At 34.7% G+C, this 21,902-nt stretch overlaps 2 protein-coding genes across 3 annotated transcripts in view; both read right to left on the bottom strand.

Annotated features, from left to right (window-relative positions):
- Positions 1-21,902, bottom strand: part of RABGAP1L (RAB GTPase activating protein 1 like) — a 642,929-nt gene that overhangs the window by 450,830 nt on the left and 170,197 nt on the right. The window lies entirely within an intron of this gene.
- On the bottom strand, positions 14,402-18,720 carry GPR52 (G protein-coupled receptor 52). The gene is made up of 2 exons (XM_007113357.2): positions 18,633-18,720; positions 14,402-17,539 (listed from the first exon to the last, which is right to left on the bottom strand). The coding sequence occupies exon 2, from the start codon at positions 17,316-17,318 to the stop codon at positions 16,233-16,235; it is 1,086 nt and encodes a 361-aa protein (XP_007113419.1). The 5' UTR covers positions 17,319-17,539; positions 18,633-18,720; the 3' UTR covers positions 14,402-16,232.

Below are 21,902 nucleotides of genomic sequence, written 5' to 3'. Positions count from 1 at the left end.
ATGGAAGCAACCTAAGTGTCCATCGACAGATGAATGGATAAAGAAGATGTGGCATATATATACAATGGAATATTACTCAGCCATAAAAAGAAACTAAATTGAGTTATTTGTAGTGAGGTGGATGGACCTAGAGTCTGTCATACAGAGTGAAGTAAGTCAGAAAGAGAAAAGCAAATACCGTATGCTAACACATATATATGGAATCTAAGAAAAAAAAATGGTCATGAAGAACCTAGGGGCAATACGGGAATAAAGACACAGACCTACTAGAGAATGGACTTGAGGATATGGGGAGGGGGAAGGGTAAGTGTGACAAAGTGAGAGAGTGGCATGGACATATATACACTACCAGACGTAAAATAGACAGCTAGTGGGAAGCAGCCACATAGCACAGGGAGATCAGCTCGGTGGTTTGTGACCACCCAGAGGGGTGGGATAGGTAGGGTTGGAGGGAGGGAGACACAAGAGGGAAGAGATATGGGAACATATGTATATGTCTAGCTGATTCACTTTGTTATAAAGCAGAAACTAACACACCATTGTAAAGCAATTATACTCCAATAAAGATGTTAAAAAAAAAAAAAAAGGCCACCTTACAGTCACAAAAGGATTCCTAGGTGTGTCCATCAGTTATCAGGTAAACTAAATCTCATATGATTTTAAAGTATTTACATTAAGAATATAATATAACCATACATGAAGACTGAAAGAAACTGATGTAAGTGGGGTTACTCAGAGATGGTATCTTAAAAGACAGTAAAGAAAAAATCAGTACAAATTGGATTCTGAATGAAATGGAGAATGAGGAAGAAGAAAAAGTCCTGATAGTCTTTTATTCAATGAGCATTTATTAAATACACAGAGGTATAATGTGGAGATCTAGGAAGATACCAGGAAGGTTCCAATGAAATCAATAAGAAAACAAAACAAAACGAGATGGTCAGTTTAAGGAATAAGAGTTGGCAATAATGAATTCCCTTTGTAATTGTTTGGGTTTCAAATTTTAGGAGAAATCCAAAATAAAAAGGCAAAATATACGTGACTGGAAAGTAGGTACAAGGCCAGATTTAAAGAGCTCCATTTAAAAATACTTGCTAAAAGAATGGTACTTCAGTCCCTGAGAATGGATGAGCTTTCTGTGGAAATATTCAAAGGGAACAATAAATGAAGGACAAGGAGAGCATCAAAATTATAGCTCTGTAAGAATAATTTTTAAATGCCATTTAATCATTCATTTGTCCTCGGGCAGAAGTCCACTTAAATAAAAACTCCAAAGGTCATTATCCTTCATCTTCTTAAAATCTCCACTAAAATGCACTCTTAAAAATCTTCCTGCAAAATATGTTCCAAACAGTAAAGATACCTGCATTAAAATCTTTCTATATTTTAAATGTAGTTATGGAATACAAATGGTAAATTTTCTTACTGTAAATGCTATCACATAATCATATATTAAATTATATTTTGATTTGCTAAATAAATAAAAAGAAGGACTTAAACACTTTTTCTTGGCCTTTTAAAAATTTATAATTCAATATATAAGCTTAGAAAATAACATATTCTCTTCTAACAAGTCCGAAATATCTGTGTATTATATCAAATTAAGAACTTCTTAAACACTGAAAAAAGGTTTCTGCATTTCCATAAATGCCCCAGTGTTCTAAAATAAACAGTAACTTTCTGCATCAATTTAAGACAATATAATGAAATTTACATTATGAAGATCTAGTTGTTGCTTTTAATCCAAATTGAGAAATCTATATTATGAAGATCTAGTTGTTGCTTTTTATCCAAATTGTGATTTGTTGCTGTTGTTATTGTTAATTCTCTTCTCAACCTTACCCAATCATAAACAAGGTTAAAAGAATAATAAAAATTAGAGGAAAACTAGGTTTTAAAAGTATAGCATCTTTGTAATTTAGCCACTTGGAAGCCTGGAAACTACAAGATTAAGTATTTTGCAATTAGTAGTCAGGAAGAAAAAGGAGAGGCAAATGTTAAACATTCTTATCAAAATATTATATCACTAAAACTATTGTTTAGAAGAAATCAATATAAGTGGTAAGGTAAGGTGTATTTCAAGTAAAAGGTCTACTGCTGTAAAAATAACAGGTCTAATCTAATCAAAAGGCCTACATTCAGTTCTTTTTATGAGTATAAAAAGAACTGAATGACTCGCCTTGGTGAATACTATAGGAAATTGTATCCCACCAATATCCTAAAACATTTACACTATATACACACACACACACACACACACACACACACACACACACACACACAGTAAATGCCAACATAACATAATGTATAGAAAAGAGTTAATATAGCAGGCCTGAGACTGCATGTCCTTAGAACAGCCTCCTTGTAAGGCTGGCCCTTAGCTAGCTTCTGGAAACTTGGCTGATAAACATTTCCCTACAATCATATAAAGCTTCCCCTAAACAACAAGGATGATTCATTATGCCTGGACTGTTTGTGCAAACAATATGGTTTATGTGAAATATCTGTTGTCCTTCTGGGAGCCTGGGCTTCTGGTAGGTGCTGGGTAAAGGATGCCTATATGACCAGCCCCAAGTAAAATCCTTGAATACTGAGTCTCTAATGAGCTTCACTGGTACACAACACTTTGCACGTGTTGTCACAAGTAGCTGGAGGAATTAAGTGTATACTCTGTGACTCCTTTGGAAGAGGGCTCTTAAAAGCTTCTGCCTGATTCCCTTTGCTAATTTTGCTTTATATCCTTTTGCTGTAATAAATCTTAACCATGAGTACAACAATACACTAAATCTTGAGTCCTTCCAACAAAACACCAAATCTGAGGATGGTCTTGGGGACCAATGACAAAGATAGTTTGAGACAACATAAATTACCTGGATTTACACATTAAAGATGTTTATCACATATGCAGATGGTGAAAGTTTAATGACTATATTAGAAGATACAATGAAGTTTCAAAAAGGCTGGCACAACTGAGCCAAGTCTAACATGATGAAATTTAAGAGAGATAAAGATAGTCTAAAATTGTGTTTAAAAAAACATGAACTACTGTACATGTAGGGAGAAGGAACATGTAATTAAGTAGGTATGAAAAAGACCTAGGGGTTTATTGAAAATAAACTCACTATGTTAAATGGTAAAATATAACTATCAAAGATATCTAATTTACTTCTGTGCTGAAAAAAGCAGTATGGTATATAAACCAAGGGGAAATAATAACTCCATTATCCTCTGTTACTGGTCATATCGCATATAGAACATTATATTCATCCATTTAAAGAAGAATATATTAGAGAAATTCATGAAAAAGCTGGTGATGAGCTCCAAAACCATATTTTACAAGGAATGGCTCAAGACTAAGAGAAGACTAGAGATAGGAACAATGATTCTACTAATGTATACAGAAGGTTCTTGGGTAAAATAGAAATGTTAATTTTTTCTATATAATCACAGTGAGAAGAAATCAGAAAGACATTCATTTCAGCTGAATATAAAAATTATTCCGAATCCAAAGTTACCCCAAAGTGCATTCACCTACCTTCAAAACACGTATTCAAAGCCTACCAAGTCCACTGAATGTGGATTTTGGATGGAAGAATTCAATTAGAGTAGGTAGCTATATTAAATGATACCTATATTAAATAATCTTTCATCTCTTCTAAGGTACTCTTTTCCATTGCTCCCTCATATATACTCTACTAGAAAGGCAGGGGGAAAGGATTTTGATGTAATTTTCAGTCCAACCAACGCTCAACTGAGTGGGGGAGAAAAGGAGAAAGACCTCAAAATACAGTTAAGCCAAACAATTAAATTGAATTCAACTCAACAAATAAATGACTTAACTATAATAGAGAGCACTTTATACTCAGCTCAACAAATAACTGAGTAGCCTATATACAAAGCACTCTGAGGAACCATGGCAATGTAAAAGACAGAACAGGGAGAAAAGGTGCAGACTTACAAGCAACCCCTGCTCCGTAGACATCCACAGCAGGTCTGCCAGCTCCAAAGTGGTAAAGCCACTCCCTGGCTTACCACAGCTCCAGTCACCACTGTGGGAACTATACCCATGGTTCTGTGGGTTAGAAAAATCCCAAGTATCAAAACCAGGTCTGGGGTTCTCAGCCCTTAACAGCTGAAGTCTTGATGTCCACATACACCCCAAAGACACAGGCCTCAAAAGTCTCTGCTTAGGAAAAGATCCTCCCTCACAGAGGCAGAAGAATACAAGGGGGAAAATGTTCTAGGTCTTTCTCAAACTCCAATACAGGCAGCTGTGTGGCACACACCACATGCAATGAATAGGCAATGCTGAAGACAGTACCAATAACGGGACAACATCATTGTCAGAATTCAACATTCTTAAAATAACACCTGGTCTTAACAAGGCAGCAACACAGGGTAAATGGTGAGCTAATAAAAGTGAGAAGATGACCTGTGCTCAAAGGCTTTTTTTTTTTTATGTTTCTTTAGTCTCTTTTATTTTATTTTTTTAACATTTTTATTGGAGTATAATTGCTTTACAATGGTGTGTTAGTTTCTGCTTTATAACAAAGTGAATCAGCTATACATATACATATATCCCCATATCTCCTCCCTCTTTGAAATAAAGAATTTGAGTACATTGGTTTAAATGAGGCTCAGCAGGCCCATCTCAGTTTTAGGTTTGTTTGGTTGGTTTTTTTAGTGCAAGGAAGAAAAATACCACGAAAACCATATTAAACAAAGCAACCTCTGTAGGGGCTCAGAGGGCATAAGTGAAAATCAGTTCCCTTAATTTACTTGTTAATTAGAATTGCTGCTGGCAAGTTTGTGGTGAAGCAATGTAGGTTGATAGTTACTGGTATGAAGATAAACCGTCTCACTTTTGGAAAGTAATTTGGCAACATGCATAAATAATCTTAAAATATTTTCTTAAGTTTGACTCAGTATTTCTCTTTCTTAAAAATTCTAAGAAAATAATACTAAACAGGGACAAAGTTTTATTTATAAAGATGTTCATAAAAAGTATTCAGTAAAATAGAAAAGTCCTTAAGATATAAATAACTACATTAAAAAATCCTTTACATAGAAGAAGTCCTGGTCCACGTGGAAAAATGGAAGGGAAAAAAAAAAAATGAAGAGTTGCTTTATCTAAGTATATATGGGTAATGGAATTATGGGTGATTTAGTCTCTTTTTTTATCCTTTTAAATATTCCCTGTATTTCCTTAAGGAGTAATATTACTTTAAAAATTAAAAATAAAAACAACTAAAATGAATCTTGATTGAGGATGACAAAATGGAAATTAGCTATGTAGAAGGGATGAGAATTAGAAAAGGCAGGATTTTGAGATAAATTTTCAGCAGTTAGCTATAACTTGTCCTTTTATAGAGTTGTGTGAAATTAAAAGGTGCTAATTATGGAAGGGCAAGTTGGTGGATATATAAAGAAGCAGAGACAATATCTTAACACTCAAATTATCTCTATAAGAAATCCTTGAGGTCTTCCCTTAAAGTCTTCCAGTCCACTGACTGTTCCAAAAAAGGCAATAATAATACTAATAATCCTTCGGGAACTTTCATTTAAAATCAACTAATGGAAACCTGACAATTTACTATTTTTTAACACCCAGCTTTACATGAAATTTTCCTTTCATTCATTTAGAGAAAAATATACAATAAATAAATTATTATGGTGTTCAGCCAGACTATATGGGTTCAAATGATGGCTCTCCTACCTCTGATATGGAAAAGTACCTAGTGCATGGAAAGCATATATAACTGTTTGCTTTTATTCTAATGAACCAAATGAAGTGTGTCTTCAATAAAAGTTCCAAGATCATTTATTCATTTTCTCATCCATTTGACTAAACTTGAGGAAAACCAAAACGCTCTGACAGATTAGTTTAAAACACCTTTTGACATCTGACAATGTCAAAAACCATAAAATTCTTTTTTTTTTTTTTTTGTGGTACGCGGGCCTCTCACTGTTGTGGCCTCTCGCGTTGCGGAGCACAGGCTCAGCGGCCATGGCTCCCGGGCCCAGCCGCTCCGCGGCATGTGGGATCTTCCCGGACCGGGGCACGAACCCGAGTCCCCCGCATCGGCAGGCGGACTCGCAACCACTGCGCCACCAGGGAAGCCCCTAAAATTCTTTTTGATGTAGGCACTCTTAGCCATGAGTGCAACTATATCCATTAATTTTCTAACATATATTACCAAGAGCCTACTAATAATGTTATATATAAATGCAGAATTATAAACTCTCCTTTTAAATTTTTTTTTATATTTTGGCCGCGCGGCACTTGTGGGATCTTAGTTCCCCAACCAGGGATTGAACCCTGGCCAGGGCAGTGAAAGCACCAAGTCCTAACCACTGGATTGCCAGGGAATCCCTATAAACTCTCTTAAATCATATACATTTTAGAGTTGCATACGAGTGTGGTTCTTACATAGCTAGGTCTTCTGTTTCACTGCCTATTAGAGCACTACCTAAGAGGCCTACTTATTTTATTTATAAGTGAATCAATTTTTTCAGACTATAAGGTTATCACTTATTAAAGGAAAGTTTAACAAATGCTTTTGATGTTTGCAAACTACATTCAATATTAAGTATTATTGACTCCACATTTAAAGGTAAAATAATGTATGATTATATACATTAGCAGTTGAATAAAGAGACTAGGAAGTAAGTTTCATATGCAAAGAATTTTAGCCAAATAGGAAAAGGTGTAAATATAATAAGTACGTAGATTAACTGTAAAAGGTAAGAATTAATTAATTAGAAAGACTAGTTCTTTGTTTCATTTAGAGTGAGGTAATCAGTTGACAAACCACTGGAATCACAGAGGAAGACTCAATATCTATGGTTTTACCCATATGCTGGAAATTTTCCTGATACTTGGGTGAATCAGGTTGAAATTAACAATCACTCCTCCTTATGAGATCCTTAGCAATGATAAAAGCACAATGTTCTATTACTGTGAGTACCATGTACAAGGTATATATAATGTCTTATATCAGGGGTCAGTAAATGTTTTTCTGAAAGGGCCAAATAGTAAATACTTTAGGTTTTGTAGGACACAAAATCTCTGTCACAACTACTTAACTCTGCCATTGCAGTATGAAATATGAAGTCAGCCAGAGTTTGATTTATAAATGAATGGGTGCAACTATGTTTCTATAAAAGTTTATTTACAATAGTAAGCAGTAGACTTTGTCAACTCCTATCTTATACTATAGTTACCTATACGTGGTCCATCTATCCCCTATTAGTCTATATGCTCTTAGAGAACTGAAAACCTGTTTTACTTATAAATCTTACTATCTTGCATAGAATTTAGTATAGTCCCTGTATAGTTTTTACACAGGAAAAACCTGACAAATACTTAAGGAACAAATGCATAAATGATTCTATTAATCAAAAAATATCAGGTATACATCATATGATTAGCTTAGTAGCAGACAAATCAAAACCTGCCTGTCACTAAAAAAGCCTTCATAAAGTAAGATTCATTGATAATCAGATGACAAATATTAGGGAAAAACTAGTAGTAGTGGTCTAGGATGATACCTGAGTTGGTAGAATGTATCGTCCCCATGTACAGTCCCTGAAGCTACTTCTACCCACGTTAATATTCTTGTCCTAATCTCAACGCTTATACCTAACGATTTTACTCCAATTAGATTTAATCCATATAAAAGAATATTTTATTTTTAATATACTGCATCCCAAAGTTATTGTGTATTTCTCTCAACGATACTATGTTAAACACTGAACATTTCCTTTCCTTTCATTTTAATAACTTCTCAAGTATCCCAAGGTATCCTCTGAGACTAAAGCATCTAAACACATGGCTAAATATTTACGTCAATTCATCTTTTAAAATAAATCAATCCCTCTAATTCTTCAATCTATTGCACTGTTCCTAAAATCTCTCCCTCAAATCCTAGAAATTAGATAATCTGCCCCCTTGCTTGCTTCCCACAATTCAATAAATTATTCTTTGGGCTTAAAAGCGTGCAGGAGTATCTGTAGAACCACAATTCATGTCACATAAGACACAATCAATAAATATTTATTGCCCTAATTTGTTGATATGGAATGCAAACATATCTGGTTAATTCAGACTGCAATAATTTGAATTTTGCAGTGACTCATCTTGAAAACCCTTTTAATGACTACCGTAAATTAAATAGTCATAAATTCTCACAAAAATCTTAAATGTTTAAGGCAACAAACTTCAAATAACTCAGCAGAATGCAGTTACAGTCAACTGATGCATGTACTTGCGAAACTAAGGAAAGGTTTCATCTAAGGACATTTATAAGACAATCCTGTGTTAGCCTAATTTGAGTTCCTTTAATTTTTCTATAAACATATTATTTCAGTGAAAGAAAACTGAATTATATATTAATAGGTTTTAGGTAAAACATCACTAATTCAGACTGTTCTCTCTGATTCCCTGAGTACTATTTTTTAGACTATACACAAACATATATAGGATTTTATAAAGCACTGTAGCCAGAAATGTCAAAACCTTTTCCATCATGCTTCAGAAAAACCCATCCTATTATGACTTCAACAACATCGCAAATCCATTACAAAGAACATTCAGAACACAATGTGCACAGCTATGACATGTTTACTTTTCAAAAGCAGTTATATGAATATAGTAGTGTGTTTTTGACAATTCTTCATCAAGGTTATAGTTTTAAAATACATAACTAATACAGCTGAATTCAGTCTATATAGCTCTCAATAAATTCAGCAGATGTTTTCTAACTGTTATGTTTTTAAAAGGAGAGATAAATTTTCATTACCCTCTATGGATAAGAAATTGCTTTAAGAAATATCAACACAATTCGCAGTGCTGAGAATACATCTTACTAAAAATTTCCATGACCTCAAAATCCCACCTTCAACACATAGTCAACCTTAAGGTAATCTTTCCCACTTTAAAAATTAAAAGATAAAAAAAAAAAATTAAAAGATAAAATTTTATATGGAGTTTTCCTGTATCAACTAAGTCTTCATTTGCTACTCAAGGAAGAAGGGTCAGGCACTCAACCACCAGCCATCCATAAATACATTATTCAAGAACTTTATCACAGGCAAAACTATTGCTGCACAAGACATATGGTCAGTAGTATCTCTATCTGGTTATGTGATCTTGTGAGGGTCACTTAAAAATCTTATCTCAGATTTCTATATGTGAAATGAGATAGGGCGTACTCACAGAAGCTTTTAGAATACATCTAATTCATAATGCTGAGGGCATTTTACATGTTCAAAAGCATTTTAAGCTTTTTCAAATTTTAATGTGCAGCGTTTTCTAATAATTTCTTAACACACTTGATAGGAGAGGCAGGTACTTGTCTCCATTTTCCTCATTGCACATGGAATCATTTGAATATATATATATCTCATATTAACATTCCAAAACTAAGACATCATGGGTAATCTCACCAAAGAATGTTACTTCAAATCCTAATAGGTTTTCTATTAAAGAAAAAAATGTGTACCTTTAACTATGGCAAAGTAATTAAACACTCTACAATGACTGCAATTGAGCATGCAGGGATTTTTTTCTCAGTTTGTAACACTGGTAAAATCATTATAACAAATACACACATAGTCACATGCACACACCTTTATCCTGTCCCACAAATAAATGCTATCACAGGATGTCCTGGACTTCAAATTCTATAAAAGTCAATCAAGGTATAGTCCTCTAATAAATTTTAAGTTTGTTCAATGATAAGTGTTAAATCACATTTAGAAACTGAGAAAGTAGGGCTGTAAGTGAAGCTGATGATTGAAATAACAGAAGCCACTACAAGACCCATTTAATAATAAAGCACTCTAAATATGAATCTTTAAAATGTACTTTTCCAGGTTTATCTCCAAGTAAATACACCTAAAAATCCAGCAAAGTTTTAAGACCTTGGACATGTAATAAGCTTTAAAAAAAACTGTGTTGGGGCAATAGAAGCAGAAGTGTGATAAATCTAATCTTTGGGGGTGTCAAGTTTTTCCTCAAATTCTGTTTGAAGACAGCAAAAAGTTAAATGCATATTTATTTGTAATTTTTATTACATTTTAAAATCTAACTTATGGCAAGAAACATTTCACAAAAACCTAGATATACATTATACAGAAGTTGTTTTCTTGCAAATAAGAAACTATGCTTTATTTTGAAATTGGTAACTTAAAGCAATTCTAAAGACAGAATTTTGAACCATCTTTTCCTTGCCAAAATAATAAATTTAAGAAAAATCCAAATATAATTTAACTTGTTAAAATATTAAAACAAGGATTTTCAGGATTTTTTTAACCTGCTTCTTTACAAATTATATTTTAACCTTAGCAAAATCTATCATTTATAGTATCAATTTTACTAATTTACTATTTTTAATTATAAAAGTCCTGGAAGAGTAAATGGAATAACTGTGAAAAGGCTATTTATTATTATTAAATGTACAATCTAATACCTATTTTAAACTTCAAACTCTATTAGAAACATAAGTAAATGTTTTAAAACTGTATTTTACACAGAGTACATACACGAACACTTGCTTGTGTCAGGCATAACCTCAGACAAATGCACTGGTCATCTCTTGCTACAGTCTGCACTGCATTCAAAGATACATTTTGAATTTTAAAGAACAGGCTATGTAACTTTGTACTTGATTTGTTGTGTGTGGGCCTTCCACCTAAAATAATGCCACCACTTTGAACTTATAAAGTATATCTGGGCACTTTTGACCAGCATCAACATCATTTATACGTGCTTAAGTAGAAAACATAAAATTAAGTAGAAAACAGTAAAATTGGAGTCAAATTTCTAAAGTCAAAGATAAATGTGATTTCTCTTGCATAAAGGAGCATTTGGGGAAGTTTTAGAATTTAAGCAAATATTTCCATTCAATAAATTCTACCATTATGCACTATGTTTCTTGATATTTATCACCAACATATTTTAAAAATTTACAATCTCTGAAACTAATCTGGTGGTCCCGTTTACTATAGTGAAGATACTGATATCACATATGCCTTTCTGCTATCAGACATAACAGACTCCTGCTGAATTTATTACTCTGATTTTCTTCACCTTCATAGGGAATCATATATAAAAATAGAATAAAAGTTACCATTAAAAAGTTATAGATATGATCTTTGGGGATGGGGGACTGAAAGCAGAATCTTGCCTATCTATGAAATGCAGTTAACACACCAGCGGGACCCTATTTCCCTAATGGCAAGGTCATCCTTCTGTTATTTAAAGATGTGAAAAATGCTAAAAGGTGCCATCAACGGTGCATTAAAAAAATGGTGATTGAGATCCCTTTCAGATTCACCAAGTAACACTTCAAACTGATTGTGCTGAAGCAAAATTACGTCAAGGACATCTAATATCATAAGCAGAAGGGAATCAAACTTCTCTAAAAATTTTACGTGAAATAACAAATATTACACAAGTCAGAAACTACATAAACTGTCTTCAAAAGAATATAGTATTGAGACAAAATTGGATAATGTTACTTGTAGAATCAACAAAACTTTTGTGAAACATCAAAATATTTTTAAACAGTCAGCATTCGTTTTAACAGAACAATTTTCCCATTATAAGTAAACGCTCACTGTAAAAAACTTTTAAACAGAATATTAATAAAGAAGAAAAAGCTAATCACATCACTTTTAATATTTTAAAAGACAATCATTTACACTATTAAATAAAGTTAAAATATTTTAAATTATAGAGCAAAACTAGCCCTGGACAAAACTTTCATATATAAGAAACACTGAAAAGGGGATTTATACTTTTTTCTTTTCAAGTCATTTTGTTTTTCTCAGTGTCTATATATTTGGTTGATGATTATGCAACTTTCTACATATCCTTCTAATCTTAAAGTTTTACTCAGGGAAAAGAGCAACTTTTGGAACCTATACATCAGAATAGAGCATGAACTCAGTAACATAATCTCCTGTGCATTGTAATGGTCCTATCTGGACACAAATGATGCTACGCTCAGCATGTCATACAAGCAAATTCCCCACATCTTAATCTTCTCTGTTTATCGCATATTTATAACTTTTTCACATCTAATGATTAGCTTCCAGGGCAGGGAGAGACAGAGGAAAGTCATTTAATTTAAGGCAGCAACATCATTTCTAATCTTCATTATAGAAGATACATGTAGAGCAAACCTATTAATCTTTGTTTCTTTGAGGTAACATGTACATGACAAAATACCTTAAATTCCATTTTAGTAAATGAGGAAAACTAAAATGTGAAGACAAATGGCAAGATATTCCTGAACAACGCTTTCCTTCTATTGCCAACCTGATGAAAGAAAAATATTTAAGCATATTTAATACAATCAAGTAAGGAGGTAGGTTAATCTCAGAATCATTCCTGTCTCATCCCACCATCTGCTTGCTGGATGTCTTTAATCTCAAATGATGTCTTCATGAATAACTATTCCTGGAAAATGAGCTTTAGACATTATGGAAGTTTTCTACATTTAAAAATATCTGAGTTTAGGCCAAAATCTGAGTTTAGACAGATTTGGGAAAAAACACAGTTTTAGAAAACTCTAATTGCTATAAAATACAACTTTCTTATATTGCAATTAGTGATTATTAAGTTGTGATGGCAATAAATCTGGCATCCACAAAGATGATAAAACAGGAGCTACCACATTCCAAATACCTTCTGTGTGTCGGGAGCCATGCTGAACACAGAGATTACTTTATCTCATTTAGTCCTCAAATCCAGTCTACTAGGAAGGTACAAGTCTCTGGATCTTCCTGATGAGAAAACTGGAGACATGGAACATTCAGTACTTTTCCTAGGGCTAAACAGCTTATGAAAGCCAGGGTTTCAGTGCAGGTTTCACAAACTAGTAGGTTATAAAGACTTCCAACACTATGTAACTTTAGAAACAACGCCACAGATAACAGAACCTCTAGTAATAGACTACATCGTTATTGTTTGGTTGTCATTTATAACCAAATTGGATAATTACCATAGAATACAATAAGAATAATGGCTATGCTTTCTATTCTTAAAACATATTCATCGGGCTTCCCTGGTGGCGCAGTGGTTGAGGGTCCTCCTGCCGATGCGGGGGATGCGGGTTCGTGCCCCGGTCCGGGGGGATCCCACATGCCGCGGAGCGGCTGGGCCCGTCGGCCATGGCTGCTGGGCCTGCGCGTCCGGAGCCTGTGCTCCGCAACGGGAGAGGCCACAGCAGTGAGAGGCCCACGTACCACAAAAAAAAAAAAAAAAAAAAAATTCATCTAAAAGACAGAATAATTTCAAAATAAGTATTATTATATAAACACATATTAAAATATGTCAAAAGCAAGTTAAGTGGCTTGCCCTAGAGTTGCACATGAAACATTAAAATAAATGAAGAATCTAAACCGAGAACTTGCCTTCTAGAGGCTCTCCTTTCAGCCTAAAACAGAGATCTCCTTCTCTACTCTTTTCCTTCAAAAAACATTTTTTTCAATAAGAAATTTATAGAGACTTGAAAAAGATATTCAAAGAAAACTTAACAAAAATGAACAAAAGTAATGTCAAGGGACTGTCATGCCCCAGGGTTTCAGTTTGACTGAAGACTAAACTGGTAAGTGTGGGCTTACCAGATTGCTACTTTAATAAAAGAGATTTTTAAGATCAAGGAAAAAGATATCACAAGGAAAGACCTGAAGCAAAAGATTTAAGTGAGAAAAAAAGAAAACTCAAACAAGTTCTGTAGGGAAAAGGTATAGACAGAGGTACAAAGGTCTGGAGGCTTTGAGGGGAAAAGGCAGCATAGCATAATGGTTAATTGAGTGTGAATGAACCTCTACCACTTATTAATTGAGTGACTGACCTTGGATAAATCACTTTTCTTTGGTTTCCCCATCTTTAGGATGGGGATAAAAACAGTACCTATCTCCACGAGTTGTAGTGAGGATTAAATGTTTTCATATATGTAAAACTTCACACAGTGCCTGGCATATAATTATTGTTATTAAGTACCATGAGGAAAAGCCAGAAGAGGAAAATGCAATAAACACAGCCTCAGGTTTTCTGTACAGAGGATCTATGGAGTCTTTTCTAATTATACTTACACACCAAACTAAAGGATCAAAATCTGATTCCCAAATAATACATATAATGTTGAAAGTTCTATTTACGCCACCTGAAAAGTCAGCAGCATTATGTTTTCTTGAAGTTTGTTTTCCTTAAACAGGTCTGAACTCAAAAGGCACATTTCAACTTATCCAAGATGTCAATGGCAAACAGGATGAGAATTAATGAAAACAACCCAAACCACAAAAATGTGAAACAAATTTTGATTCCGCAACAGTAAACTCTTATTCTAAGTGTTTTATTAAACTGAAGCAAAGTCTGATTTTGAATATGTAGAATACTGTTTTATTCTTTATTTTAAACCTTCCTTACATGTTTAAAAATATACATGGGCTCAGAACAACCTCAATAAAATGATGACATTTCTTTTACTAAAAGACCTCTGAAGTCAAACCACCAGTGTGCAAACATGGTTGGCTTCCAATTTGAAGAGTCATAGGCACATTTCACTAAATGCATTTCATAAAATAAAGAAATAAAAAATGCTGAGAAGAAAAATACTCAGTAGTTTGATATAAATTTTAAAATATGTCAGGCAGGAAACTTACGGTAAAAAAAGTAAGATTTAGATGTTTTAGCACTTACACCTGCTTCACTACTAATTTCCCAAATGCCGTTTTGCTACATCTAAACCCCTGACAATTTACTATACAATTCCATGTAGCACACTAAAAAATAAGTTAATTTAATCTCTGAATATGAAAACAGATCATTACAAAAGAAAATACTGACAGTTCTTACCTGTATTTGATAATTAAGTATATTTTATTCTCAGCATCACTAAGAATGCAGCTTGGTCTAATAGAAATATCTAAATAACAACTACACAAAAGTATTTTTCTCTTAAAAGAAGTTTTTGTATATTTTTGTCCAATGTTGATGACTTAAGCAACACTGATCTATATAGTGTGCTAAGAAGACATTAGGCACAGATCACATAATGTAATTTACATTTTCTTTGTTGTAAAAAATATAGTATGTGCAAATGCATTATCACACAAATAATTAGCAGACACAACAATAAGCTCTGTAAATCTAACACAAAAAGGTTAACATTTTACTCTTTTAAAAAAAAAATAAGGACACAAGTAGCTTTAAGAGCAATACCTCACTTCTGAGTGAGTACTCTGCATCTGCATTAGAATTATTTGTGAATTATCTTAAAGAAAAACAAAGCTTAACTACTATAGCCCCCCCCCCCTTGCAAAAAACAAAAAGACACTACTTTGGGCACACGAACTAATTCAAAATAAAACAAATAAAAATGTTTCCCAAAGCCATTAAAAATACCTAACACAATATCTCAAATAACCTATAGAATGCTTTTTTGGAAGGAATAAATCATTCAACATTATGACTTTTATATAGTAGATTCTTTCATTAGCTAAGACACTTCTGGATTAAGGTACCAAAGGATGCAGATCAAGAAAAATGGAAAAAAAAAATAGGCTGTTAGGAAGGAGGAGGGAGCATAATTTTACCCAGAAGAAACAAAAATACTGTTTCTTTTTGTTCATAGCAGAAATTTTGTGCTACAGATATTATAAAAACACAAGCAAATGGTTGTGTGGCAGGTAATAAAATACAATGCTTACTATGCATCCTCCATGGAGAGACCGTTTAGGGATTGTAGATAAGTGAATTTAAACAAGTACACTTTGATGCAAAAAATTATACTTTACCACATATATAATATGTAGCATTTTTCTGTAAAGGGCAATTTATGTAAGTAATTTCCACAAACACAAAGAGAGTGAGAGAGACAGAGACAGAGGAGAGAGTCCAGTCAGAGAGAGAGACAGACGCCAGGGGCTTTGCTCATGCCCTGTGGAAGATCTGAGGTACTTTTCCGTCCTCAGTGCTTGATTTTGCCTATTACTGCACATTCATACTCACACACTACAATTATCTCACGAGATTACCCTCTATACATCCTTTTCTTCAGGTGTTTTTTTTTTTTTCCATGAAAAAAAAAACCTTTAGTCCCTTCCTCTCATAGTCAACTATTCAAGTAAATATTTCTCTAGTGGCAAATTTCCAGATGAAGCAAGAATACAATCCCAAACTACTGTCAGATTACATTTGATTTACTGTGTAGTTTTCTTCAAATAGAGCAGGAATTAGCCCGTTTCCTAGGTTGGGGGTCTCGTGCTTCCTGATCCTTCACACACATACAAGACGTGCACATTGTCTCGGACAGTCTTCGGAGGCCTAGCCGGAAAACACTGTTGGAGAGGCTGTATATTACACAGTTACAAAAACTATTACTTATAGCAAGCCAGGTTGTTAGGAAGGACAGTGTTGGATTGTCCAAGACCCGGGAGCTTTCTAGAAGAAAGTATATGATATACGGGAGCCAGAGCATGTAAAACACACTGGTTATCCGAAACAAAACCATGGCGTAGCGACGGTCAGGGCTATGCCCAGTCTCTCCAGAGGCAGCGACTTCGTGGCTAGGGAATCGGGCCCTCCGGTCATTTATCTCTTTGGTGTGCTGCCGGCAAATTGTGAAAATGTGGAAGTAAGTGAAGCAGACAACAAAGGCAGCAGGAGCATAAAGTAAGCAAACAATAAAGCCAGTAAAATAGGCACTGGTGAGCCAAGAGGTGGCACACCATTCAAAAATGTCACCGTGGTAACCGGGTTTCCCCCAGCCAAAAAAGGAAGGCAAGAAAATTAGGCAAGAGTAGATCCAGATTAAAACAATGCAAATTCTCAGGCGACAAGGGGTGACCAGTTGATTGTAGGAAAGAGGCTTGGTAATTGCAAGATAGCGATCCACACTTATGCAAGCAAGACATGCCATAGAAACACTTTTTAGAACTGAGATGATATATCCAAAAACCTGGCAAGTCAGTGACTCGTGGATACCTGTGGAGTAGTGGAGAAGTGAGAGAGTAGGAACCAAGCAGCTAACTCCAACGAAAAGATCAGCATATGCCATTGTCTGAATGAAATAGCTGGTCGTATAATGGTGCAAGAGTGGAGCACAGTGAAAGACAAAGATGACCGTTAAATTCCCAGCAATGATTAGAAATGTCAGCAAGACAATAACAACTGTCTCGAAGATGCAGACATCCACCGCACTGTAGTGGCCAAATCCAAGTGGGCAAGAGTGACGTTCGGACACATTCAAAATGCCACTGCTCATGTTCAGGATCCTCCATTCAGTCCACCTGGATTCATTCATGGCTTGGAATTAAAAGAACCTGCAGCTTTGGCTACAGCAAGCAGGTGCCCTGCCTAGCATCTGCTAAACTCTGCCCATGAGTGTCTCAGAATCATCTTCAGTAGACAGTGGCAGCACTTCTGTCACAGCTGAGCATCCCAGAGAGTACTCAAGTCTCTTCATCAGCCTCAGTGCAGCAGTAACACACCTCAGCTTTGGGAGGGGGGAGGAAAGGGGATAAGCTAGAAAGGAGGTGAAAAAGAGGTCACCGATTAGCTTCCTCTGGTGCTTCCAAACAACTTTTTGCAGACACAAGGCACTTCTAGAGAAAACGAACTTTTTAATAATACCTTGCACTATGAAAAATTAAATCTGTAAAAGAAAAAAAAGCAATTGCCAAAGGAAGAAAAGCTCTTGTGGGCCATTTGTTCTCCTCAGAAAGGTAGTTTCTTAGGGATCAACTCGAAAGAGTGAGAAAAAAACCTTAAATAGGCTCAGGCTTCCTGTTTCATCTGTCAGGAGAAATGGATTCATATTTTAGAATTTAAATAATTAAGATGGTCAGATTTGGTTGGAAAGCTAAGAAAAAGTTCATTGTGGCAAAGTGTGTCTTTGGCTCAGTTCAGGGTTTGATGCTGGTGGGTCAACTTCATGATCCATTTCTCTTTTCTCTCAAAAGCTAAGAACCCCCTTCTCCAACAAGATTAATTCTAAAAGACTCATCTCTACTGGGGCACAAAGGAGCAGAACAGCGGTAATGGACTCCAGATTGCCCTGTAACTCTCATAAGAGAAAAAAAGCATACTTCCAGTAGAGAAGATAATACACAATGGGTCAACACTGACAAAATATGAAAAACTTCTGAAGTTTTAATTCTGCATGCATTTTTTAAGCATTCAGATGAAAAGAGTTTTAGTCCATTACAGTTACTGGTGCTACCACCAGCATTGTAATTTATACTCCTTCCTTTTCAAAAGGAAAATAAAATCATTTCTGCTATTAATTTCAGCATCAATAACTGAAAACAACCTTCATTATCTGATACACCACCTTCCTTATAATGGAGCATGATCATAAAATATACAGCTCAAAGTTATTTCTCACCTTTGCAACCACACCTATATCTCATAAATATATGTAAATATATATGAAATTTAGACAACAGAAACTTTCCTATATGCTCTGAGCTTCTGACTAGAAATGCTGCCATTATTTATTACTTAGGTATTTCTAGTAGGCTTTCTAATCTTTATTGCTATATCTTTTCTGTTTTCATTAAATGATTAACACATTAAATCATTACCTCAACTAAACCTTTTCAAAGTGGAAAATTACCTTGTTATATTTGCAGTTATATAGCAGCCATATGTTAAGAAAATGCCTCTTCTAGTTCTGTATTCTATTTTGAGCAAGTGCTCAATTAATACAGGGGCCATTAGATAGGTTATAAGATGTTCTTGTTTTAAAATACTTCTAAAGCATCAAGATGAGTTTAAATCCTAGAGTTTGAAATACTGAAAGACTGGCAGGATAGAATCCATCCAAAATGCTTCCAAGGTCATTCTGATATGAGGTTAACATTTGTCAAGTCTTTTTTAAAGTACAGGCATTTAAGAGAGTCTCTGGTCAGTCTTTGCTGTCATACCTTTTGAAGAAAGAACATGCATTAGAAATAGAAACATTTCCTTCAGGAACAATGCAGGAGCTTAACAGAAAGCATTCTTCTTAAAGTTATTTTCTTGTGCACCACCAAGTCATTCAGGGAAGTCCTTCTTCTTTTGTAATAATAGCCACAGGATATTCCGCCTTGCACATTCCTAGTTTCACTTATCACAAAATAGTTCTTGTTACAGGAATAAAACAATGCTTCTCACCTACATTCACTCTTATCAGCTGCTAGGCTGGGCTGCTTGATTCAGAAGTCCGATTTACTGTGATGCAGTTACTGAGATGCTGTCGGTGTATTCTTCACAGTCTCTCAGTATCACTGCCTCCACCTGAGCCGAAGCCCTGCTCCTCCTCCTCATCCTGAGCTGATGCAGAAGAACTCACCATCAGAAAGGTGACTCGGTCCTCCTGCCCCAATCAACAGCACAGCCAATGGCTACTGCAGCTGAAACTGTCACTAGGTAACAGTTGCCAGGCACATGCAGGCTTATAGACTTACTCGGCAAGCTCCGATCAAGATTGACAAAAGAACACAATGGAACTGACCGATCCTTATAACATATTAATGACATGTATGAATTTCTAGAGGTATTTTCCTTATAGCATGTGTAAAGATTATTTCCTATGAGCAGGACAGAAAAAAAAAACCTGAGATACACTTTTAAACCCTGTAGAGAAACTACCACAAGGTACTATGACACTAAAAAGTCAGCAGTAATCTAATGCTCATTGGCAGAAAAAACCTATTAATTATTAAAAATCATCTAAGCCTTCATGAACTCAAGTGATAGAGCTACTATTTTTACTCTTTAAAATATATTATATTTTGATTAATAGAAGTTATTTTGTAATCTCTCCAATCCCTGCCACACCCACACTAAATTGCTGAATCTGATGTATTTAACTGTACAAACAAAGCATTGGAACTAACACCTCTATACTAAAATCTACTTGCTGGAATATTTAAGGTCAAATACGACCTCAGAAGAGAAGACATTAAAAATAAATAGAATGACTGCTTAGTACACTTTTTATCCTAATAGAAAAAGAGTAAAAGAGTCAAAGAACTTTGTCCTACAGTGCTTGAGCTACTCATACCCAAGTCAGAAGAAAGTAATTAAGCTCATTTATATAATGGAGGTTAAAAATATTTCCATTTATTTTGACTTACTATAGACAAACATTCACTATTTTAAAAATATTTCTTATGGGGTCAGCAATTTTCTTAAAAGTGACTTAGAATTACCTTACACATTATTTCAGAATTGAATCAGGAAATTTGAGATGAAAATGGATAACCAACACTTAGAGCACATTCTATGTGCCAAGCATTATGCTATATGCTTTACATTTTGTCTCAATAAAAATATTAAATCTCTGTGAAGTAGATACCCATCATTATCACTTTCCAAAGGAAGAAAGTGGGTACCTAGAGAAGGTAAGTATAACTTGCCCACTATTACAGAGCCATGAAACAGATCAAAATTATCATTCTTAACACCATTTTGATGAACCCCTCACTCATTCCCTCTCTTTTCCACTAGAGCAGCTAGTCAGGAAATGTCTAAGAATTATTTTGGATTTCAAAAAATGATTTCTAAATAATAGAAGAGCTATTCTTTCCTCCATGTTGAACTGCCTTTCAGGAAGGTCATATAACTGTTAAAATCTTCAGGGGGTTAGGTGGAATATAGAATGGAAGCACATTGCTCATTACCAGAAAAATGTATGAAATAAGTTAGAATAACAATCTTAGAATGAGTACCATATTGAGATTTGAAAGTAAATATTTAAATTTAATATAAAAAGGCTAGAAAGTCCTATTTTACAGGGAAGCATTTTGACTTTTAGGGTTACATAAAAGCATGGAAATCAAACAAGATTCTATTTAACTAAAACTCTCTTTCACAATAAAAATAAATATTCAAAATAAAAATTACAGGTGATAAATATTCATGAATGTAGATAGTTAAATACGAAGCTTTACTATAAAACCATTGAAAAATAAAATGCTATTAATAATTAAAGCTACCTCATCACCAAAATCCCAAAAAAAAAATCCTGCTAAAAGTATAGACTGTGCATTATTTTTCAAGTTTTGAATCACAATATTTTTTAAATCAGAGAAATGGCAAAAAATATCATTTAGGGAAATTCAAATACTAGATCACTTTTTAAAAAAATTTTTATTTATTTATTTATTTTTGGCTACATTGGGTCTTTGTTGCTGTGTGCAGGCTTTCTCTAGTTGCAGCTAGCAGGGGCTACTCTTCCTTGCGGTGCACAGGCTTCTCATTGTGGTGGCTTCTCTTGTTGTGGAGCACGGGCTCTAGGCATGCGGGCTTCAGTAGTTGTGGCACACAGGCTCAGTAGTTGTGGCTTGCGGGCTCTAGCGTGCAGGCTCCGTAGTTGTGGCACATGGGCTTAGTTGTTCCGCGGCATGTGGGATCTTCCCAGACCAGGGCTTGAACCCGTGTCCCCTGCATTGGCAGGCAGATTCTTAACCACGGCGCCACTAGGGAAGTCCCTAGATCACTTTAGTTTGACACATTTATTTCCAACGAATAATCACTGGTAGGGATTTGAGTCTAAGAATACTGTAAATAATCCCTAGTTGTACCTGCTGCCAAAGGTATATGATAATATGAGAGGGAGAGTTTAAGAAGCAATAGCTTTGACCCACAAGCGACTGACTCTTTTTACTAGCCCCTCACTTTTCTTCCTTTCCATCCTTTTTTCTGATCTGATTATAATAGAAACTAATTTATAATGTGAAGCTCTAATAACAAGAGCATTAATATATTTACACAGCTCATTACATAAAGCACTCTTTGTTTTTATATTATGCATAATTCTCTTCATTTTACGGGTCATTAGGTGTTTTATTACTGTCATTCTTATTAGTCATTATCAACCACCCCCCACTCCTTTCAACTG

This window comes from Physeter macrocephalus, chromosome 4, assembly GCF_002837175.3.
Source record: "Physeter macrocephalus isolate SW-GA chromosome 4, ASM283717v5, whole genome shotgun sequence".
Classification (NCBI taxonomy): Eukaryota; Metazoa; Chordata; class Mammalia; order Artiodactyla; family Physeteridae; genus Physeter; species Physeter macrocephalus.
This window is presented reverse-complemented; position numbering and strand designations above follow the sequence as displayed.